The sequence below is a fragment of the Choristoneura fumiferana genome, chromosome 5 (genome assembly GCF_025370935.1).
Source record: "Choristoneura fumiferana chromosome 5, NRCan_CFum_1, whole genome shotgun sequence".
Classification (NCBI taxonomy): domain Eukaryota; kingdom Metazoa; phylum Arthropoda; class Insecta; order Lepidoptera; family Tortricidae; genus Choristoneura; species Choristoneura fumiferana.
This window is the reverse complement of record NC_133476.1, coordinates 8,593,695-8,612,443: the sequence shown is the minus strand read 5'-3', so window position 1 is coordinate 8,612,443 and position 18,749 is coordinate 8,593,695. Positions and strand designations below refer to the sequence as shown.

The 18,749-nt window shown below is 37.8% G+C and overlaps 4 protein-coding genes across 7 annotated transcripts in view; 1 reads left to right on the top strand and 3 right to left on the bottom strand.

Annotated features, from left to right (window-relative positions):
- Positions 1 to 402: 402 nt before the first annotated feature.
- On the bottom strand, positions 403 to 870 carry LOC141427718 (uncharacterized). The gene has a single exon (XM_074087314.1). It carries the CDS (start codon positions 868 to 870, stop codon positions 403 to 405), a length of 468 nt encoding a protein of 155 aa, XP_073943415.1.
- Positions 871 to 4,998: 4,128 nt separating this feature from the next.
- LOC141428046 (coenzyme Q-binding protein COQ10 homolog A, mitochondrial-like) lies at positions 4,999 to 7,425 on the top strand. The gene is made up of 3 exons (XM_074087746.1): positions 4,999 to 5,233; positions 5,378 to 5,521; positions 6,791 to 7,425. The coding sequence occupies exons 1-3, from the start codon at positions 5,169 to 5,171 to the stop codon at positions 7,254 to 7,256; spliced, it is 675 nt and encodes a 224-aa protein (XP_073943847.1). The 5' UTR covers positions 4,999 to 5,168; the 3' UTR covers positions 7,257 to 7,425.
- Positions 7,424 to 9,178, bottom strand: LOC141428047 (peptidyl-prolyl cis-trans isomerase H-like). The gene is made up of 3 exons (XM_074087747.1): positions 8,971 to 9,178; positions 8,688 to 8,864; positions 7,424 to 7,738 (listed from the first exon to the last, which is right to left on the bottom strand). The coding sequence occupies exons 1-3, from the start codon at positions 9,052 to 9,054 to the stop codon at positions 7,445 to 7,447; spliced, it is 555 nt and encodes a 184-aa protein (XP_073943848.1). The 5' UTR covers positions 9,055 to 9,178; the 3' UTR covers positions 7,424 to 7,444.
- A 2,807-nt stretch (positions 9,179 to 11,985) lies between these two features.
- Sarm (sterile alpha and armadillo motif) overlaps positions 11,986 to 18,749 on the bottom strand; it is a 134,457-nt gene continuing 127,693 nt past the window's right edge. For 3 of the 4 annotated variants that reach the window (XM_074087742.1, XM_074087743.1, XM_074087744.1), the window contains 7 exons: positions 17,691 to 17,927; positions 16,244 to 17,565; positions 15,755 to 15,990; positions 15,038 to 15,327; positions 14,510 to 14,676; positions 13,904 to 14,089; positions 11,990 to 13,395 (listed from right to left, as the gene is read on the bottom strand). In XM_074087742.1, coding sequence (XP_073943843.1) covers positions 13,936 to 14,089; positions 14,510 to 14,676; positions 15,038 to 15,327; positions 15,755 to 15,990; positions 16,244 to 17,565; positions 17,691 to 17,927 — 2,406 coding nt within the window. In that variant the 3' untranslated portion in view covers positions 11,990 to 13,395; positions 13,904 to 13,935. Of the gene's footprint in view, positions 13,396 to 13,903; positions 14,090 to 14,509; positions 14,677 to 15,037; positions 15,328 to 15,754; positions 15,991 to 16,243; positions 17,566 to 17,690; positions 17,928 to 18,749 lie in introns of all 4 variants that reach the window. The other variant, XM_074087741.1, reaches the window with a different exon arrangement.

Genomic DNA, 18,749 nt, shown 5'->3' with positions numbered 1-18,749 from the left:
ATTTAAAACATAACAAATTGTAATAACGTATTTCCTTTTATGTAAATTCGTGACAAGACAAGCTTGACAGAAGAACGTCATAGAGCTGTTACAACCATAGAGGTTGCGCCGTACCAACACTCCTCCTCGCGACTCTATGCCAGCCCGAAGTGGATCATCAGCTCCTTGAGCCGTGGCCCTGATAGCCCCTTCGTCAGTAAATCAGCCGCCATCTTCTTTGTCTCAAATATTCCAAGCGTATTTGTTTATTCTGAATGCAGTTTCTTATATAGTGCATCTTCAAATCGATGTGCTTGGATTTTGATGAAACTATAGGGTTTTGACTGAGCTTCAATGCGGCTTGATTGTCATTTGAAATCTTGACGCAATCTATGTGAATCCCCAGGTCATTAAATAGCAACTTCAGGTGTATGGCTTCTTTTGCTGCCTCAGTACACGCACAATACTCCGCCTCTGCTGTAAAAGCGCTACGCTCTTTTGTTTCCTCGACGACCAACTGATACAGCCTCCTGCGTATATGAAGCAGTACCCGGAGAAAGACTTGCGGTCTAATTTGCAGGCGCCCCAGTCTGCGTCTGCCATGCCATACAATTCTTGTTCGGTTCTCTTAAAATTTAGACCGATACTAGATGTGCCCTTGAGGTATCTTAACACACGTTTGGCACTCTTGAAGTGTTCGGCACTGTAGCTATCGTTGAATTGCGAGAGGTAACTGACTGCGAACATAATATCAGGTCTCGTAGCTACTGCTAGATACATAAGTGTTCCAATCAAGTTTTTATATGGCAATTCTTTATCTTTTGTACTTTTGTCCGCTTCAAGCGTTAGCCCTGGTTCTATAGGGGTACTCGTTGCTTTGCATTCGTCCATTTTAAATTTTAGTTAATAAATAGTGTATCTTTAGTGTATTTAAAATCAATTCCGAGCATTCTCTGTGGTATTCCCAGATCTTTTATTTCAAATTTGTGTGCAAGCATTGTTTGGATTTCTTGCATCGTCTTAGGACAGTTGTAAGCTATTAGTAAATCGTCTACCCATATGGCTGTGATTACTTTAGCTCCTCCTTTCTGTAGTATGTATACACACGGATCTGCTTGTGATGGAACAAAACCAATATTACGTAATTCCGTGTCTAATCGGATGTACCACTGCCTCCCGGATTGTTTTAGACCATACAAGGATCGTTGTAATTTGCAGACTTTTTCTCCCTTAATGTCTCTAATACGTTTTAACATGTCTTTAGCTTTGTTGTATATAGTCAGCTCATTATTTCCGCTCTCATCGATAATTATTTCTGTCACATACTTTTCCAGGTTTTCAGGTACCTTCATAGTGATGTCTTCCTCTATGTCGCCGTTCAGATACGCTGTCGTGACATCCATCTGCTTTAATTTCATGCCTTCTTCGACAGACATTCCAACGACGGTTCTGATGGAGCTTAACTTGGCCACAGGTGCGAAAGTCTCATTAAAGTCTATTCCAGGTCTTTGGGTGAATCCCCGAGCAACAAGTCTTGCCTTCTTTGTTTCCGTATTATCCGGTCCAGTTTTTGTTTTAAGAACAAGCTTGTAGTCGATGAGTTTCATGCCACTGGTTTTCTTCGTGATTTTCCACGTCTCATTCTTAATATGTGCTTTTATTTCAGCTTTGATTGCGTCGTGCCAGTCGTCTTCAGTTTCATTTTGTTCAGACAAGTATGTCATATCCGACACGAGCAAGCTTTCTTCTTCCATATCGTCTTGTAGGTAGTAGTCTGTTGTCCATGTAGGCTTCTTTTTATTTCTTGTAGGCCTTTGCGATGTTCTCTCATTTGTTTCATGTGGAGTTTGGTATCCATCACTTTCAGCCCCTTCTTCCTCTTCAATTGAAGTTTGGTCTTGGTCAGCAGTTTCGGCCCCCTCATCCTCAGATGGCAACAGATTTTCATTTATACTTGTTTCAGAGTTGGTGGCATCTGAGGAGGACATGTCTGTCAAGGGAAGAGGATCCTGAATCGGTAAGTTAGAATTTTGATGATTTTTCTTATTGTTAAGTGATATCACCATTTCTTTTTCAGGTTCCCGTTTGCTGTTGCCAGGGACTATTTTTGTACGAGTGTCATCATAGTACATCTTCTCGACGAATTTGACATCTCGACTGATTACAACATCGTTTTGGTCAGGTAAATAGACTCTGAATCCTTTGGCATTTTTGGCGTATCCCATAAAGACGCCTTCTACGGCTTTAGGGAGAATTTGCCTCTTCGTCTTTTGTTCAAGATGAATGCTTTGCTGCCGAAAATGTGTAAATGGTTTCCGGCTGGATTTCGGCCAACCCATTTTTCGTATGGACTACTTCCATTTAAGGCTTTTGCTGGACTTCGGTTTATTAGATAATTTGCTGTGTTTATTGCTTCTGCCCATAAGCATGAGGGTACATTTGCTTCCATCATTAAACATCTAGCCTTGTCTAGCAGTGATCGGTTTTTTCGTTCACTTACGCCGTTTTGCTGTGGAGTGTATGGTGCTGTCAGTCTCCTTTTGATGCCGCATTTTGCCAGCAGGTCATCAAATTCTTTGCTTCTGTACTCGCCACCATTATCCGATTGCAAGTGCTTAATTTTCTTCTTTGTGAACAGCTCCACTCCATTTTTGTATTCTTTAAACTTTTCGATTACTTCACTTTTGTTTTTGATGAAATAGATACAGCAGTACCTGGTGAAGTCATCGATGAAGGATACGTAGTATCTGGATCCAGCAATCGATTCCGTTTCAAACGGTCCACAGACGTCACTGTGTATAATTTCTAAAATTTCAGATGACAATCGATCATGGCTAGCAAATGGTAGGGATGAAAGTTTACCTTTTATACAAGTTTCGCAGGTATCTAGCTTTACTTCATTTAAATCCAGTCCTCTCATCATCTGCTTCGAAACCATCATTTTGAGATCTTTTTCGTTGATGTGACCCAATTTTCGGTGCCATAACATCGATTCATCTTGTGACTTCGTTGTGAAATTTGCTGATTCTTCCGGTTTGAAATCCAGATAATAAAGTCCGTTTTTATTTCTTGAAGCTTGTAGTACGACGGTGTCTTCTTGTATAACCGATACTTTTTCTTTTTCAAATAATACCTTGTAACCATTATCAGTTATTTTCCCAACTGATATGAGGTTCGTCGTTATTTCCGGTACGTACAATGCATCGTTCAAGTTGTATTTTTCGTCGTTGGTAGAGATACTAATTTTTCCTTGCCCTTTAATTTGTGTGGTGTGCTTCTTCGACGCGAGACTTAAAGTGTTAACTTCAGGTGTTAATTCTTCGAATTTTTCTTCCTCGCCAGTCATGTGAGAACTGCAGCCACTGTCAAGGCACCACAGGTTGTCATCAATGCTGCCTGCAGATGAGTAACAGACATTGAAATTTTTTTCGTGACTTTTATTTTTCTGTGGGCTAGTGGCTTCTTTCTTTGACCAACATGCCTCTGTAGTGTGGCCCTTTTTATGGCAGTGTTTACAGACGACGACCTTCCTCTTCTGTTTAGCATAAAGTGCTTCGGACCTTGATGAGGTGTCATTCGGTTCTGTTTGCTTTCTGGCTTCGTTTTCTTCAACAATTTTTATTTGTAATTCTTCTGGACCAGGCAGCACATCTCGTGACTCAATGGCGATGCGGAAGTTTTCATAGTTTGCTGGTAGGCTGTAGAGCATCATGATACTCAATAGTTCCGGGTGGATTTTAACGTCCATGTCCTCCAGCTTTCCGACGACATCCATAAAATTATTTAAATGGTCGCGGATATCCTCTTCAGAATTCATTTTCTTCAGCACGAGTTGTTTCAACAGTGTAGCTTTTCTCGCCGGACCAGCGCTTTGATGTATGGATTTGAGTTTTTCCCATATCTCTTTTGATGTTTTACATCCTTTTATTTGTTTTAGTTCCGTCGGCGAGATGAGCAGAATAAGTTCCGATCTGGCTTGTATGTCCATTTTTTCGAACTTACATTTTTCTTCGGCGTTCGGTGTTGGCGATAATTTCTTTTCGCCGCTAACGTAATCCCATAGTTCGGTTTTAATTAGTACGGCCTGGGCTTGCAAACACCAGGTGTCGTAATTATTTCTATTTAACGTTTCTATAGAGCGGTATGTCGAAGACGCCATTTTTACGTTATTTTATTTCTTTTTGCATTTATGCAGGCAACCACGCTCTGCTACCAATTGTTGGGCGTGGGATATAAATATATCATTTGCAACAATGCCTTTTATTTAAAACATAACATAAATTGTAATAACGTATTTCCTTTTATGTAAATTCGTGACAAGACAAGCTTGACAGAAGAACGTCATAGAGCTGTTACAACCATAGAGGTTGCGCCGTACCAACAGCAACTCGAAGTTAGTATCATACCGTCCCTCCCGCTCTCGTATTAAATAGTATAGGTGTCAGAGAGACCGCACGACACGAATTTCGAGTTTCGAGTTTTTTTTTTTTATTTCTCAGGAATTACCAAAAAATTGTATAAAGAAACAGCAGGTCATCGTTCATCCACCATTACCTCTCATATTTCGTTTTATAGATTTTTTTTACCGTACAACGGCAAAACCTACTAGACACTGGCAAAATTGTCCTCCAATGGACAGAGCCATATTTTTCTAAAAAACCAACCAACCAACCAACCAAACAAACAAACAGCACTATGTACCAACAATGTATGTATGTGTATGTATGTATGTGTATGTATGTATGTATGTATGTATCTGTATTGCATTACTGTACTCTGTCTACCACCATCTGTCTACTTTAAATACGCTTTTTGTTTGTATTTCATCAACAGCACGCTTCCCAAATGCAAACTCAACACTAAAATAATGGAGAACAATAAAAAGGTACTCTGTGGGAGAACGTGCCATCTGGAAGAAATATTTTTTAACTGGCAATGGCTGATGGCATGTGACTGAGTAGTGGCAAGGAAATTGGACGTGTCAGTGTCATTTTTGACAGGGCAGTTCCGCCTGTCTTGTCAGTCACTGTCACTGTCACTCACACAGCAGGGTTCGACCAACACCAGTCGACGAGTAGTCGTATCGAAGAAAATTTGATTCAATAAAAAGTGCAAATGGAATTCTTGTAAAAATGTTTCACAGTTATAATATACCAGACAGATAAACGCTTAAGTTCAAAAAGCACAAAATGGTACTTTTGAAATATTATAATGTTGCTTCCAGACTACTTCTCTCAAATCGAGATTTCTTAAGGTAACACTTAATTTATTGTGAAATAGTGTGTATATATTCGTGTGTAATTACAATACCTTATTTTTGTTTCTTTTAACTAAAGTGATCGCCTCAAGAAAGGCGGTAAGACATTAAGCGCAATTTTTAAAATGTTACTTCCTCTAGTTTTCAGGGTCATTACATAAATAGGCGTCATGAAGGGAGCAAGAATCACTGCCAATGTCATGGCTTCGGACAGCAGAAGCGTACATTCTTCACCTTTCCTAAAGCCAGTCGAAGCCGCGAATATCGTGGGAGACAGTTGGTTGGGTAAGTTTTTTTTTAGAAAATTTTAAACTAAAGTTAGTATGGCACTTTCATTTCTTTACGTCCAAATGCCTTGAATAATTAATTAAACAGGTTATGCTGTTTTTTAAATTTCCTTTTATCAATTTTATGGGTGAATTAACTCCATATGAAAAACATTTTTATCTCATTAATTTAATACAATAAAGAAAGATACAAGCAAAAAATGTACTCATGATATTTCCTTCACCATAAAGTTAACAATAAATTTCAAATGTAATTTTGCACATAATATTACTCAGAGATGCGAGCTGCTCAAACCTTGGCGCTTTGCTTAAAAGGCCATAGGTTAAACTACTAGGCTGCCATGAATATTGCAATTAATTCAATAAAATTAATGCCTGATAATGATAAGTTATAGAAGGTACCTTTTCCTGAAAACAGCATTCAATAGAACCACACCCACATTAATTTCTCTGAGTGACGTCATGATATAACACAATGCCATGTAAGATGAAACGGGTCATTAGCATAATTGCTTACTGTAATATAACAATTACAGTCCATTGATTTGGAAAATAACATGCTCAATAATCATTCTTACTCTACAAGTGCCAATATATCATGAATCCTGGTGTATGTACTTTATAAACCAATCAATTTTGAGAATAACTGTTGAATGTACTATTAAAGTCCAATACAATAACTCTTTATTGAACACCAATACATAGTAAGCAGTATAAAAAACACAAGTATATAGGGATGCAAACACAAATAACAAAAAATAACAAACAAAAAAGTACAAATTATTCAATGAATAATGAGTGTTCAGAAACCATTGGCAATGACCAGCATTAGAAGGTAATAGCAGTAATGTAATGTTCATTACAGTACCAAATAGTACTGTAATAAGTTTCAAATTTGGAACAGCTGTCAAAATCAACACAGTTATATGGCCCTCTATTCTGTGTCCATAGACACAACATTTTCTCGATATCAAAATGTTTTTAAATATAAATCACACAACAATTTGATCTCAAGCAACATAATAATAAGGACTACTGATTTGTCTGTTGAAAAAAAAACATTTCCAGTATTACAAAACCTATGATGCTCATGCACTACACCAATTAAAATATTTCAGGGCTCAGGAGTATAGTATGTTATATAAGTATATAATTTTGCAATGCCCTTCCATGGTTATCGTATTATTACTGTATTAATAATGTTAAATTAAATAAATAAATAAGTAGATTTCACAAGTATATTTACTTTGAACTTTCTGTCTTTCAGATACTCAATGGAACAGATGTTTGAAGTGGTTTCAGATGTAGAAAATTACTACAAATTCGTACCTTGGTGCAAACAGTCCCACGTCAGAACAAAGACTCCTAACCACCTTAAGGCAGACCTGATTGTTGGGTTCCCCCCTATAAACGAAAGCTACACCTCATTTGTGACCCTAGTAAAACCACATCTAGTAAAAGCCGAATGCACAGATGGCAGACTGTTTCACCATCTACTCACTATATGGAGATTCAGCCCTGGCCTCAAAAGGGAACAACAATCCTGTGTTGTAGACTTCCATATAAATTTTGAGTTCCGTTCAGCTTTCCATTCCCATTTATCGAATTTATTCTTTGACCAAGTTGCCAAGAAAATGGAAGGTGCATTCATAGCCGAGGTTGGCAACAGATATGGAACAGCAACAATGACCCCAAGAAATCTACTCTTCAGTGACCATGCATTAAAAAGTTGATGACATTTAAAATATATCATAAAAAATTGTTACCAAGTGTAAGAAAGCTTTTTGTGATGTCTATTGTAAGATTTCATTGAATGAAAATTATTTATTATAGAGCAATAGAAGGCTAAGCCATGGCTATGTTTTCTCTTGTTAACTAGGAAAGAATAAAAACCTAGGAATTATTAAAAAATAGTTTTTATTTACATTTGTCCACACTGTGATATAGTGACAGGTATTTTGGGTTTGTTATTAGGACCTGTGGGTACATTTTCTATTTTTCTCATCACTAATAGTCCATCTATGACACGTCCGAAAACCACATGCTTATTGTCTAAGAAGTTGCACTTAGCACAAGTTATGAAGAACTGGCATCCATTGGTGTCTTTCCCGCTGTTGGCCATTGAAAGTAATCCTGGTGAATCATGTTTCAAGCCAAAGTTTTCGTCTGCAAATGTGCTACCTCCATAAATACTCATAACACCTGTTCCATCACCCTGTAAAACATTGAAACATTACTTTCAACCAGTAGTTTCTAATTATTATTTTTTAATTTATATCTGACAATATTCTACTATTTCTACTACTTCTAACTTTAAATGCTGATTTTGGCAAAATAGACAAAACTAGATACATTAAAATTTTGACTTTTTTTATTTCTGTGAAAATGCTGTCTGTCATGTTCATGTAAATTTATGTTTAGTATAAAATTTCTACATAAATTATTTTTTTATCAAATTATAAATTTATGACACAATGTATTCTTCACTAATAAAGGGACCTTTTTAATGTAGAACCCTTCCATCGCAATAGTACCTATACTATGTCTTGTTTTTGGACCTCTCCCAAAATTTGGTTTTACCACTAACTAACTAAAAACTTTTAACAAATAACTATTTAACTATTTCCAAATTCAGAATCAATCCCTCCAAACTTTTGCGTTTATGAAGTGGGATAGTATCTTACTTTTGTATGCAATTTAAAGAGAGTAGTAGTAAGAGTTTGAGGTTAATGCTATGGAATACAAGTTAGTCAGGAATACTAAGGGCTTTAAAAGATAATCAAGTATTTATCAAAAAGTTGTCCCATCCTGAAATTGACAAGAAATCAGTTTGTCAAGAAATTATTAACACTGAAAGGACGAGATCATAAAATATAAACTGCATAGAACATCCAAAATTTCTTGACATCAGGAAAACATAATGAAATCTTCTGAGGGAAAAATAGTAATTCTGTAACTACTTCAACACTTTCTATTGTATCCAACAACAAAGATCACCTTTACCACAAGGTTTTGTATATATTTGAACACAATATTACTTATTTTTTGTGTTAAAATAGCATCAGGATATATATATATTAATAAGTTGACAACTAAAAAAGGACAACTTTTTGAGAAATAGTTACTTATTAGTTATTTTGAACATGGGATATAATATAACTTACATTAACAAAATCTCCGCCTTGGATCATAAAGTCTTTGATTACTCTGTGAAAGGTAGCGCCTTTGTAACCTAGAGGAACACCATCCCTTCTGTATTCGCCGGTACAGAACTCTCTGAAGTTCTCACTTGTTTTTGGAACCGCATCCGCGAATAATTCAAATATCATTCGCCCTATTTCCTGGATAAAAATGCAAAATATTGTATACAAAAATTGTTAAAATCATAATAAATATTATTAATCTTCTAATAAATGTTTGTTGTTTACTTCGGAATAATTTACTTACCATAGTGCCAACGGTAATATCAAAGAATACGACAGGGTTATTTGGATGTCTCAATTGAGACTGAATTTGATTCCAAGTAGGCATAATGGAGATTCAGTACCAATTATTTCTAATTATTTATTTCAAATATTTAAATACAAACAATTATTTTAGGTTACACTTGGTTGACACTTGAGGAGTGAGGCGCGGGCACATGCAAGTCGCTCAACGCTCGTTTCCAACGTCAAATCTGGTCACTGATAAAGTTGCGGGGGCTACTCTGAAATTCGTTCGCTACTTCGAAAATCGTTCTGTCCCTCTGGCACTCATATTATTAAATACAGGAGTGAGAGGGACGGTACGATACGATACTTCGATTTTCAAATTTCTGAGTAGGCCCTCTGAAAATGTTGAGCTTTATCGATGGAAAAAACCCTTCGATTTCGGCAAAAACACTTATTTTATTTATCATTCAACCCAAAATCTTTTATTTGTAACACTACCACAACTGCTACTAAATGAGATTAAGAAATTAGCAGGGCTATTACGAAACTCGAAGTTCGTGTCGTGAGGTCCCTCTGACGCTTATACTATTTCATTACGAGAGCGAGAGGAACGGTACGATACGAACTTCGAGTTTCGAGTTTCGTAGTAGCTCTGCAGCTTCCAAGACCAAGATCATTTGTGCAAGCAGCCATCTTGTCGTCGCGGCGACTTGACAGACGCTACTTTTTTGAGTAATGGGAAATTCAAAATCACATTGAAATTCCACATCACGTGACCTGATTTGTTGCTGCAAACGAGCGACGAGCGGCTGCATGTGGCCGCACCTGCACTCTATTTGTTTGACAATTTGCACAGACTAATGACAAATAATTTGAGGGTGACAAAAGTTACTGCATAGAAGGCGCTTTATTTCCTGTATATTCCACAATAGTTATTACTTTATATTATATGTGTGGGATTTAAGAAGACTCCATTTCGAATATTTTGACTCAAAAAAGTGATTTCTTCAAGTAAGAGTGGTACAAATAAAAGAAATTGGAGTTAAAATAAAAATTGTAATTCCAGAGGTTGGTGATAATGATTAGGTTAAGTATAAGGGTTTCCGAAAGAAAGCAATTTGGAAGATAATCTAATTTCACTTATTCAGACGTAAAAGAAACTATTTAATGCATTTCTACCGTATTGGCAGTGTGTGCGAAACATGTGACTTAACAAGAACATAACAATTTTCACTTTAAAGCCAACGCAGCGATACGAAACTCGAAGCTCGTGTCGTGCGGACACTTATACTATTTAATACGAGAGCGACAGGACCGCACGACACGAACTTCGAGTTTGTAGTACCTAGCCCTGCAGATTTGACACTGGAACTGGAAACGAGCGTCGAGCGATTTGCATGTGGCGGCGCCTTTGTTTTGACAGTGACGTCTTAAACGTCATGACCATGACCACATATGGACATATGTATCTGCTTCTGCTGCTGTGCTGTTTTTCGCGCACCGTTTCTTAATAACAGAATTATTTCTAGTTGTTAATTAAATTAATGAAAGAGCTATTATATCCTTTACTAACTTTCTATTATGTTACTCGTCGATTTAAGATTTAAGATTTAGCCAAAGCTGGAAAAGATAGCAAAGTAAACATGGCTAACGTAAACATTAAAACGGGCACTTCTGAATTTCCTGATTATTATGAAGTTCTACAGTGTGAAAGAACGGCTTCCAGTGAAGAATTGAAAAAAAGTTATCAAAGTCTAATTCTTTCTACCCATCCAGACAAAGTGAATTGCAACAACGATCGTTTCCTATTAGTGCAAGAGGCTTGGAACATCCTACGGGACCCAGAATCACGGAAACTTTATGATGCACAATTATCTAATTCAGAACACAGCAACACAGACTGTCTCTTATATGATGTGATAAATTTATCCGACATGGATAATTGTGACGGTGTGTACACATATATGTGTAGATGTGGTTCCAATTATGTGTTAGAAGACAGTGATAGACCTTTAAACGAGAACACAGTAGTCATTGACTGTGAAGAGTGCTCATTTTCTTTAAAAGTTAATTTCTGAGATCAAGCAAGATAATTGAAGCTTTTGTTGATAAGTAAGTTACAATGTTTTAATTACTTGTTGTAGATCTGCATTGATAGAAACCATAATTAAAAAAAATCAAAGTACTCTGATTAATTGATTTGACTAAAATCCTGTTTTTTGACTTTTATGTTTGAATTAACTTGGTTCCACAAATCTGTTATTGTTAAGTACATGAAATCTGCCAAGTAAAATCCTGTGGTTGCGCCTGCAACTTGGCCCTTGCTTATGTGGTCATTTTTACTGTGTGAAAAACAATAAATAATACAGATAGTAGAGCAAGGATTGACAAGACCAGGTTCCTGATACAACTGACTTCATTCTCATGATTCTGCAGTAGTGATTTTGTTAAAAAAATGTCAAAAAGGTTACAAGAAATAAGTTTTTAGTACTGCCCATAACAGTGTTCCATAGTCTAAACCAGTGATGGGCAAACTTTCTTCATGGGGGGCCAGAAAGTTTTAGAGGGCCAGAATTACACCATTCTATTTTATACTTTTAATGTTTTTGCCAAATAATGAAATCATATTATGATCGCGGGCCATATAGGTAGGTACTATTCACTTTGAAGGAACATCGGATTGAATCCCTTCGCGGGCCGGAGTTGGCCCGCGGGCCGTACTTTGCACTTCACTGGCCTAATGAAGTTATTTAAAATGGTAATAATGAAAAACTCTGCTGTTAACACAAAAAATTATCTTCATTGAATAAAATGGTGATAGTTAAGGACACTGGGTAAATTTAAACTTCATGCTTTGTTTATATAGTTTAGTTAGTTAAGTACAAAGTAATTAAGTAACTTTGAAAAAAATCTATGGGTGAAATTGGTAGTCATTTTCAAGTTATAGAATACACAAGGGAAATAAGGATTAATTTTATATTGAAGCAATAAGCATTCAAAAATTTAAAATAGGAGTTATTATATGGAGATGACTCTTTTCGGATCTTATGTGGCAAAGTGCAACATGTTTTAAAGCATTTTTCAATAGAGATGATTTATATGCTACTACTATTAAAACTTATCTTTGTCCACAAGTTTAGCTATGTTTCTAGGAATGATTACAAATTCATGGTTTCAAGATTTATGTAATGAGAATAAGCAAGCAGTTTACTTTAATAATACCATTTATTTCACTGTTAGAGCTAGTACATAAATATATAATTTTTCGAGGAATATAATTATAATAATGTTTAATTTGATGGTTAACTCATTATAATCAATGACTACATTAACAATTTAATTTAATCTAAAGTAAAATTTTGTACAATTTTCAACATTATAAGGTACAAGACGAATTGTAATAAGAGTGCTGAAGAGTTAAATAAAAAGTAAAACTAGTGATTTCATTATTTCATATAAAATAATTTCTAAAAGATCTAAGCTATCACATTATGCATATTGTAATTTTGTATAATTTGCGCATTTGACACTAACTATACTTTATTGGCAAGACACTAAAATAAGAAATAAAATATGTCCATAAATTCATATAGTATTTTGTATAGAGAGTGAAGAGATAGAGAGATAAATTAAATAATTCATTATGTATTGCGAGTCAGAAAACATAAAAGCAATTTGCCATACTACAACGAATAGCAAACTGGCATAAACACAGTCACCACCTCGGGCGATGTTCTTGAAACATGGCCGGGTAGCAATCACTTGTCACATCTCACTGGTCCAATCCAACACATGCACTCAATGAGATTACAATTTCATAAATTAATTTTGCAGCCCTCAACGGTCAACTTTTAAAGGAACAATACAATGTTACTGAGCTTTATATATATAGATATTGATCCAATTAACAGCGGATTTATTGCGGGCGTCTAATTGTGTATAACTAACACAAATATAATTAGTTTTAACATCAACATACACAAATATATACACAATTGTGCACACTTTTGTACTTTAAAATAAGATTCACATAAACATGTGATAAGTCCAATAAGGCAAACACTGCAATAATACAGGCACACACTGCGTATCGTTTCACCGTCCATCTACCAACCATCAACATAGTCTGACTTTGTTTACGCATCTGTCCATGAAGTTTTTCTTTCTTTTAGTTTGCGTGGCAGCTTCTACAGGGGCGTGTAGGGAGTGCGATTGCTCGTCTGCGTCTAGCATCCCTTCGCAACTGCGGCAGCGACGTGAATTCACCTCGGCGTCGTTAAAGTCTAGATTGTCGCTGCTTTCTGAGAGTCGCTCGGGCAAACTGTGCAATGATTTCATTGGGGATGTGGTTTTAGATGCGTTTCCAACCGATAGTTGGTCGCAGCTAAGGGAGAATACTGGCGAAGCTGTTTCTAGGGATGATTGGTGGCGTCTACGTGGTCTGTGGACAAAATAAACAATTAAAGTATATCTACGTAAACTATAAAAAATTACTTTATAAACATGTTGATTTGCCGCTGGCTATAAAAATAAACCTAGCACTAAATTGTATCGAAATAGCGCTTTTGATAAAAGAACACGCTTATATTAAGTCACTGCTAAAGTGATAAAGCCGGGTCGGTGTAAAAAGGACTGGTGACTAGATCTCCAAAACGACCTGATCAATAGCAAATTATACGTTTTGCGATCATGTCATTTAAACATTTAGTCCTTGAACATTGTGCCCGATTTGATTACTACTTGTTGTGCTATCTAAATAGATAGATATATTTATATGTGAAGTAGATTTCCTTCTGTTTATAATGTTTCTAGTCGTGTTCTAGAAGTTGTTCCTTTTTTGTCATCTAATCCTTCTGCAAATAAGGTCAGGTCGTTTCGGGATTCGTCTGTGTCACAATTATTTTTTGGCTACTATCCCGAACCCAATGCACTAGAAGTCGACTGCGTACCTAATAGGCGGCAATGTGTGAGCGGCCTCTAGTCAATCGTTTTTGTCGCTCCCCCGACTCTCGCAGGAAGCCATGCGTTGGTAGTTGGGAGGACCGCGGCCGATGGTGGCGGTGCCTGGGGCTGATACGTCCCGCGGACGCAGGCTGTCCAAGCGGTTGGCGAGGTTCGACTTGCCACGGAGAAAACTGTTGGAAAATGGAGCATTAGTTCAGTTGTATTTTGACTGCGGCCGCGTGATTTGGTTCAAATTAGAACCAATGGAAATTGCGTCTTAAAGGCATTAAGGCATGTCTTATTGATGATTTTATCGACCATTCTCATTAAAACAAACAATTTGTGTTGATTGCTCGATAACTTTAAAATCTGTAGTTGCTTGTGCAACCGACGGATTACATCAAAGCTTAACAAGCCATTAAATGTTTTTAGACAGAGGACAGTTCAGTAAGCACCAAAAGCTTCAGGGCGCTTAACGTCCCGTAACCTGATTTTTCAAATGGTTCTCACTAACCACGTCACCCAAGCTTCAAATGTTTTTCTAAGTTCTAGTCGCTACCGTGTGTATTATGAAAGGTATCAAGGTAATCAGGTAATCAAATGCGAGTTACCTTTCTAGTTTCTCAACACATGCGTCCTGGTAATCGTGTATCCACCGTACGCCGTTGAACTTTGATACCGCGCGCATGTCTTCTGGCAGCTCCTCGGGCTCTGGCCATATAAAGTTGTCGATAATTGGCACGATGTTGCATTGGGACTGCAACGCCGCCACTATCTCCTGTAGGGCAACAATTAGGTACATTAGTCACATCCACATCCACAACGAAACATTTCAGTTCATTAATAGTCACTTCTTTCCTATGTCAGTAATTGGAGCTAATTGAATTTGCTGAACCGTAGGTATTTCACCAATGTGAAGTGAATAAGAGAGTGTTGCTCTTCGGCTACAGTATTAGATAAATATCTAAGGCAGTTTGAATCGAGACCTATCTCAGTTATCATTGGATAATCTACGAGTATGCACCTAATATTTAGTCTCGACCATTATCTCTTACGTTGCTGTAGCTGTAGTCATCGTAATCTTAATCTAGCAATAATTCTAAATGTTATATGGTTTTAGTAGATAATTTTAGGCTTACCCTATGGACCCAATCCTTTTGATCATTGTCGTGTTTGCATCTATCCAGCGCGTGTGGCGTGAGGACCAATAGGAAGTGTTTCGCCTGCCTTATGCTCTGCAGAAGGTTGTTGTCAAACTTGCCGGCTTCTAGCCTTTCTACGTCAATGAATACTGTGAAGCCTCTCAACTGAAGATGGACTTTCAGCAAACTGGCCAACTGTGAACCGTTAGAGCGCCGGTAGCTCACGAACACATCCAAATTCTTTTCCAGGTTCTCTTCTCCTTTACTTGGTAGTGTGCTTTCGTAAACTGGAAATTGAGAAGATAAATATTGAACTTTCTTGAAATTTAGGTCATTAGTTACTATAATCTTCGCCGGAATATTTTGGATATGGAATATGCTATATGACGCAGTATTTATATTTGCATAGCTATTATCTTTGAGTATTGAGTGCTATAGCGATGTTCCACTCCACCCTAAAGCTTTGGCAGATTGATTCTGCCGTGATAGTAGCCTTAATGCATTTTTCGTGTTAGGCTTTTAATAAAGTAATCGACCTAATATTTTTGTCGCGCCTTTGATGTCCTACATGTTTTCGACAAAATTTATAATAGAGACGGTTTACGAACGTGAACAGTTACTAGGAAATGAGTTTATGATATTACGACCATCATAAAAATATCTCGTCTCTTGCATAATGCAGGAAACTGTTAAAATGATTGATAGCCATCTTACCTTTGATAGCGTTTAAGATTTGTAGCCTGTGTATGCTGTTGACTATGCGGCATTCGTTTTCCAGTTGCTCGTCGCTTAGCCCTCTGATGGACTCCCTGTCGACTCCCGCGTTCAACATGGAATATGTGTAGATAGTGTACTCTGGACCAATTCCTCCTAAGAATTCGTTGAGGCTACCCGTATCTCTAGAACTGTAGTCAGCCATTTTCTTTAACTGCTGGAGTTCTCGTGTGAATCTAAAAAGATACATTTTGTTCGTCAAAAATCGATTTTATGTCAACTTTAGTTACTAACAACAAATAAGTAGAGTCGAGGTTAAAGATATGTTTACCCTTTACTACCTTGTCGCTGTCTTAGTGTTTGAACTTTTTGTATAAAATTTTCGGAAGGCATATAGTGACAAGGTAAGTGTAAATATGTCTTTGACCTCGACTTTACCAATTAATTCACTGTACATAAGAGCAATTATTAGCTATAAGATATATTCACCTTTTCCGTTTGATTCCATTTTGTAAGCCTATGTCTTCCTTAAGATTTTCTTCGGTCAGTTGTAACAATAAATCTCCATCTACTCGACTGTCGTAAAAGTTATTGGCATATTCGGTGAATCCTATCTGTTTCACCCATTCTCGAACATCTTCGATAGACCACAGAGGTACCTGTTGTGACAGTTTGTGGGGCACTTCCTCGCCAATAAGTCGTAAAGCTTGTGCTGCGTATTTAGATGCGACTGCGTTTGGACAGCTGGCGACTATCTTTAATGATTCTATCGCTCCTATTTCTCTAAATATTTCTGTATTGCCTTGTTGTTTTTTAATCCCAGCTTCCATACAAAAGTGGAATGCTGCAAGGTTTCTCGCCTCTTCTCTCTTTGAACTCAATACCGGAACAAGTCGTTGCAACCAGTTTTTGCTCTGTCCGTGAGCATGTGCAAGGTTCGAACGCGCGAACTCGGACGGATTATGTGATGTAACGAAAGGCTCTACCAAGTCTAATGTACCTGATTTCAATACCGCTGCTTCAATTTCTTTGTTAGCTACCAAAACTGCGATTGCTAAACAGGCGTAGTACTTGATATTGTCATCAGTGTGGAAAGCTAACGGGAAAAGCCACATAGGTACTTTTCGTTTGATCATAGCTTCTTGGTTTTCAGCACCTCCATATAGAGACAAGTTGGCAAGAGCTGTCGCACAATGTCGTAGGGTTTCTACGTCGTTTTTTCTGCATTCGAATAATACAGCATCCAAGCCTCCCAGTTTAATCACATCGCTGCAAGTTCCTTCGCTATGTTTGAATAGATGTTCTAAAATTCCTGTTCCTATTCTAGAGTGATCCACTGAGTTCGCGTGTTTTGTACAAACACAAGCTACGTTCACAACTTTTTCAAGGCCGTTTTCGACAACATGTGCTCTGTTTTCAGTAGTCAGGCATTGTTCAAGAAGTTTAGCAGATGAAAATTGTAAATCAGGGTTGCTTGTTTCAAGGCAATTAGTCATCAGAATGTCCAGGCCTCCTGATGTTCGCAGTGTATTGCACAGGGAATATCCTAGCTCATGGCCGTATGTAGGCACTGCCCACGCTCTTCTCACTATCTCATTTAATTTGTTAAAATGAACTGAAGCAGTTTTCATATCCACTTGATTATTATTGATAGACGTAATAAATGCATTGATTCGGGTGGAATATTTAGTTATTGCTGATTCAACGTCTTTCTGATTAGAATTTGCATTCAGCCTATCTAAATCTTCAAAGGTTAGGTTTGATAGATCTTCGTCGCCAGGCTTCGCAGTGCCATTTAGCAACTGGCTCATCTGCAATCAGATGAAAAATATTGAGTTAATTATCCACAACCCACCCAATCAAATGTTACGAAACATTTCGAAATATGATAAAAGATATTCCGTAAATATAAAAAAAAAACTGTCAGCACACTTACCTGTGATGATAGCATTGTTTTCGTGGAAAGGTTTTTGATAGTCATGTTTGAATGAGCGACGCTGGAGTGCTCCTTGTGACTGAACATGCCACTCGACGTCACGGTGTGCAGCGCCTGAGCAGAAGCCATGGCCTTCTTTTCCGCGCTGAAAGCCTCCGTCTGCAGCTTTGAACTCGTCGCAGACATGTTTTTCGCTTCCTGTGATGATATCTCGCCTGCCTTGAGCGATCGCTGCTCCTGTAACCATAAAAATGCCTCGCGTTACAAATTGAACCGCGTTCAACTAAAACGCTAATGACTCTATTAGTATTCTAATTCGATGCGGCAACAACTTGTCGAATTCTCAATGACGCAAAGTCATACAGTGAATATTATGATTACTGGAAAATACGTCTAATTTGACCTCAGTACATGATGAACTTTTTATCACTTTGAAAACACTATTATGTGATGTATCTGATACAAGCACATTTGTAACGCGATGTCTCACAAAACAAATATTTGGCTTGATAGTTACACTGGTTGCGATGCGTAATTTAGGTCTCAGACGGCGCTTGGAAGACATGGTTATAGGTTAAAATGACACAGCGACGTGCTCTAGTCTGAAGGCACACTACTTTTATATTGGAAAACAGTCCCACATAACGGCTCGGATTGTACGATCCCTCGCTTCTATTGGAAATAGGCCAATCGCGCGGAACTGGTGGGCTTTTAGTGATTATTTTAAAGTTTGTGTACAGACGTCATGTGTTTGGAAGGTCGACAACAAGAACTATTCGGGGAAATTTCTCTCACCGAAGGATTCTGCGATTGCGGAGGGAAGCGAGACAGGACGCCGCGGTGGACTGGCCACGGGGCCGAACCCCCGCCCGCGGACATTCCTCTGCTATATATAAGCGGCCTATTCGTGTACTTTAGCGCGCATGCGCGATAATTGACTTCCGCATGCGCTCGCGCGTTCGACGGTCAGGCGCCGACTGAGTCGCGTAGCGCGCGTGCTTCGTCCTCGCGATAACGCACAGACGTGTGATCTCACCGGCCCCGGCGATCCTCCGCGCA

Bases quoted from the DNA above. Each gene is read 5' to 3' on its own strand.
- LOC141427718 (XM_074087314.1), bottom strand. From the start codon at position 870: ATGGACGAATGCAAAGCAACGAGTACCCCTATAGAACCAGGGCTAACG.
- LOC141428046 (XM_074087746.1), top strand. From the start codon at position 5,169: ATGGTACTTTTGAAATATTATAATGTTGCTTCCAGACTACTTCTCTCA. The intron at 5,234-5,377 runs GTAACACTTAAT...TACTTCCTCTAG, and splicing joins TCAAATCGAGATTTCTTAAG to TTTTCAGGGTCATTACATAA. The intron at 5,522-6,790 runs GTAAGTTTTTTT...TCTGTCTTTCAG, and splicing joins CGTGGGAGACAGTTGGTTGG to ATACTCAATGGAACAGATGT.
- LOC141428047 (XM_074087747.1), bottom strand. From the start codon at position 9,054: ATGCCTACTTGGAATCAAATTCAGTCTCAATTGAGACATCCAAATAAC. The intron at 8,865-8,970 runs GTAAGTAAATTA...ATTTTTATCCAG, and splicing joins ATATTACCGTTGGCACTATG to GAAATAGGGCGAATGATATT. The intron at 7,739-8,687 runs GTAAGTTATATT...AATGTTTTACAG, and splicing joins AAGGCGGAGATTTTGTTAAT to GGTGATGGAACAGGTGTTAT.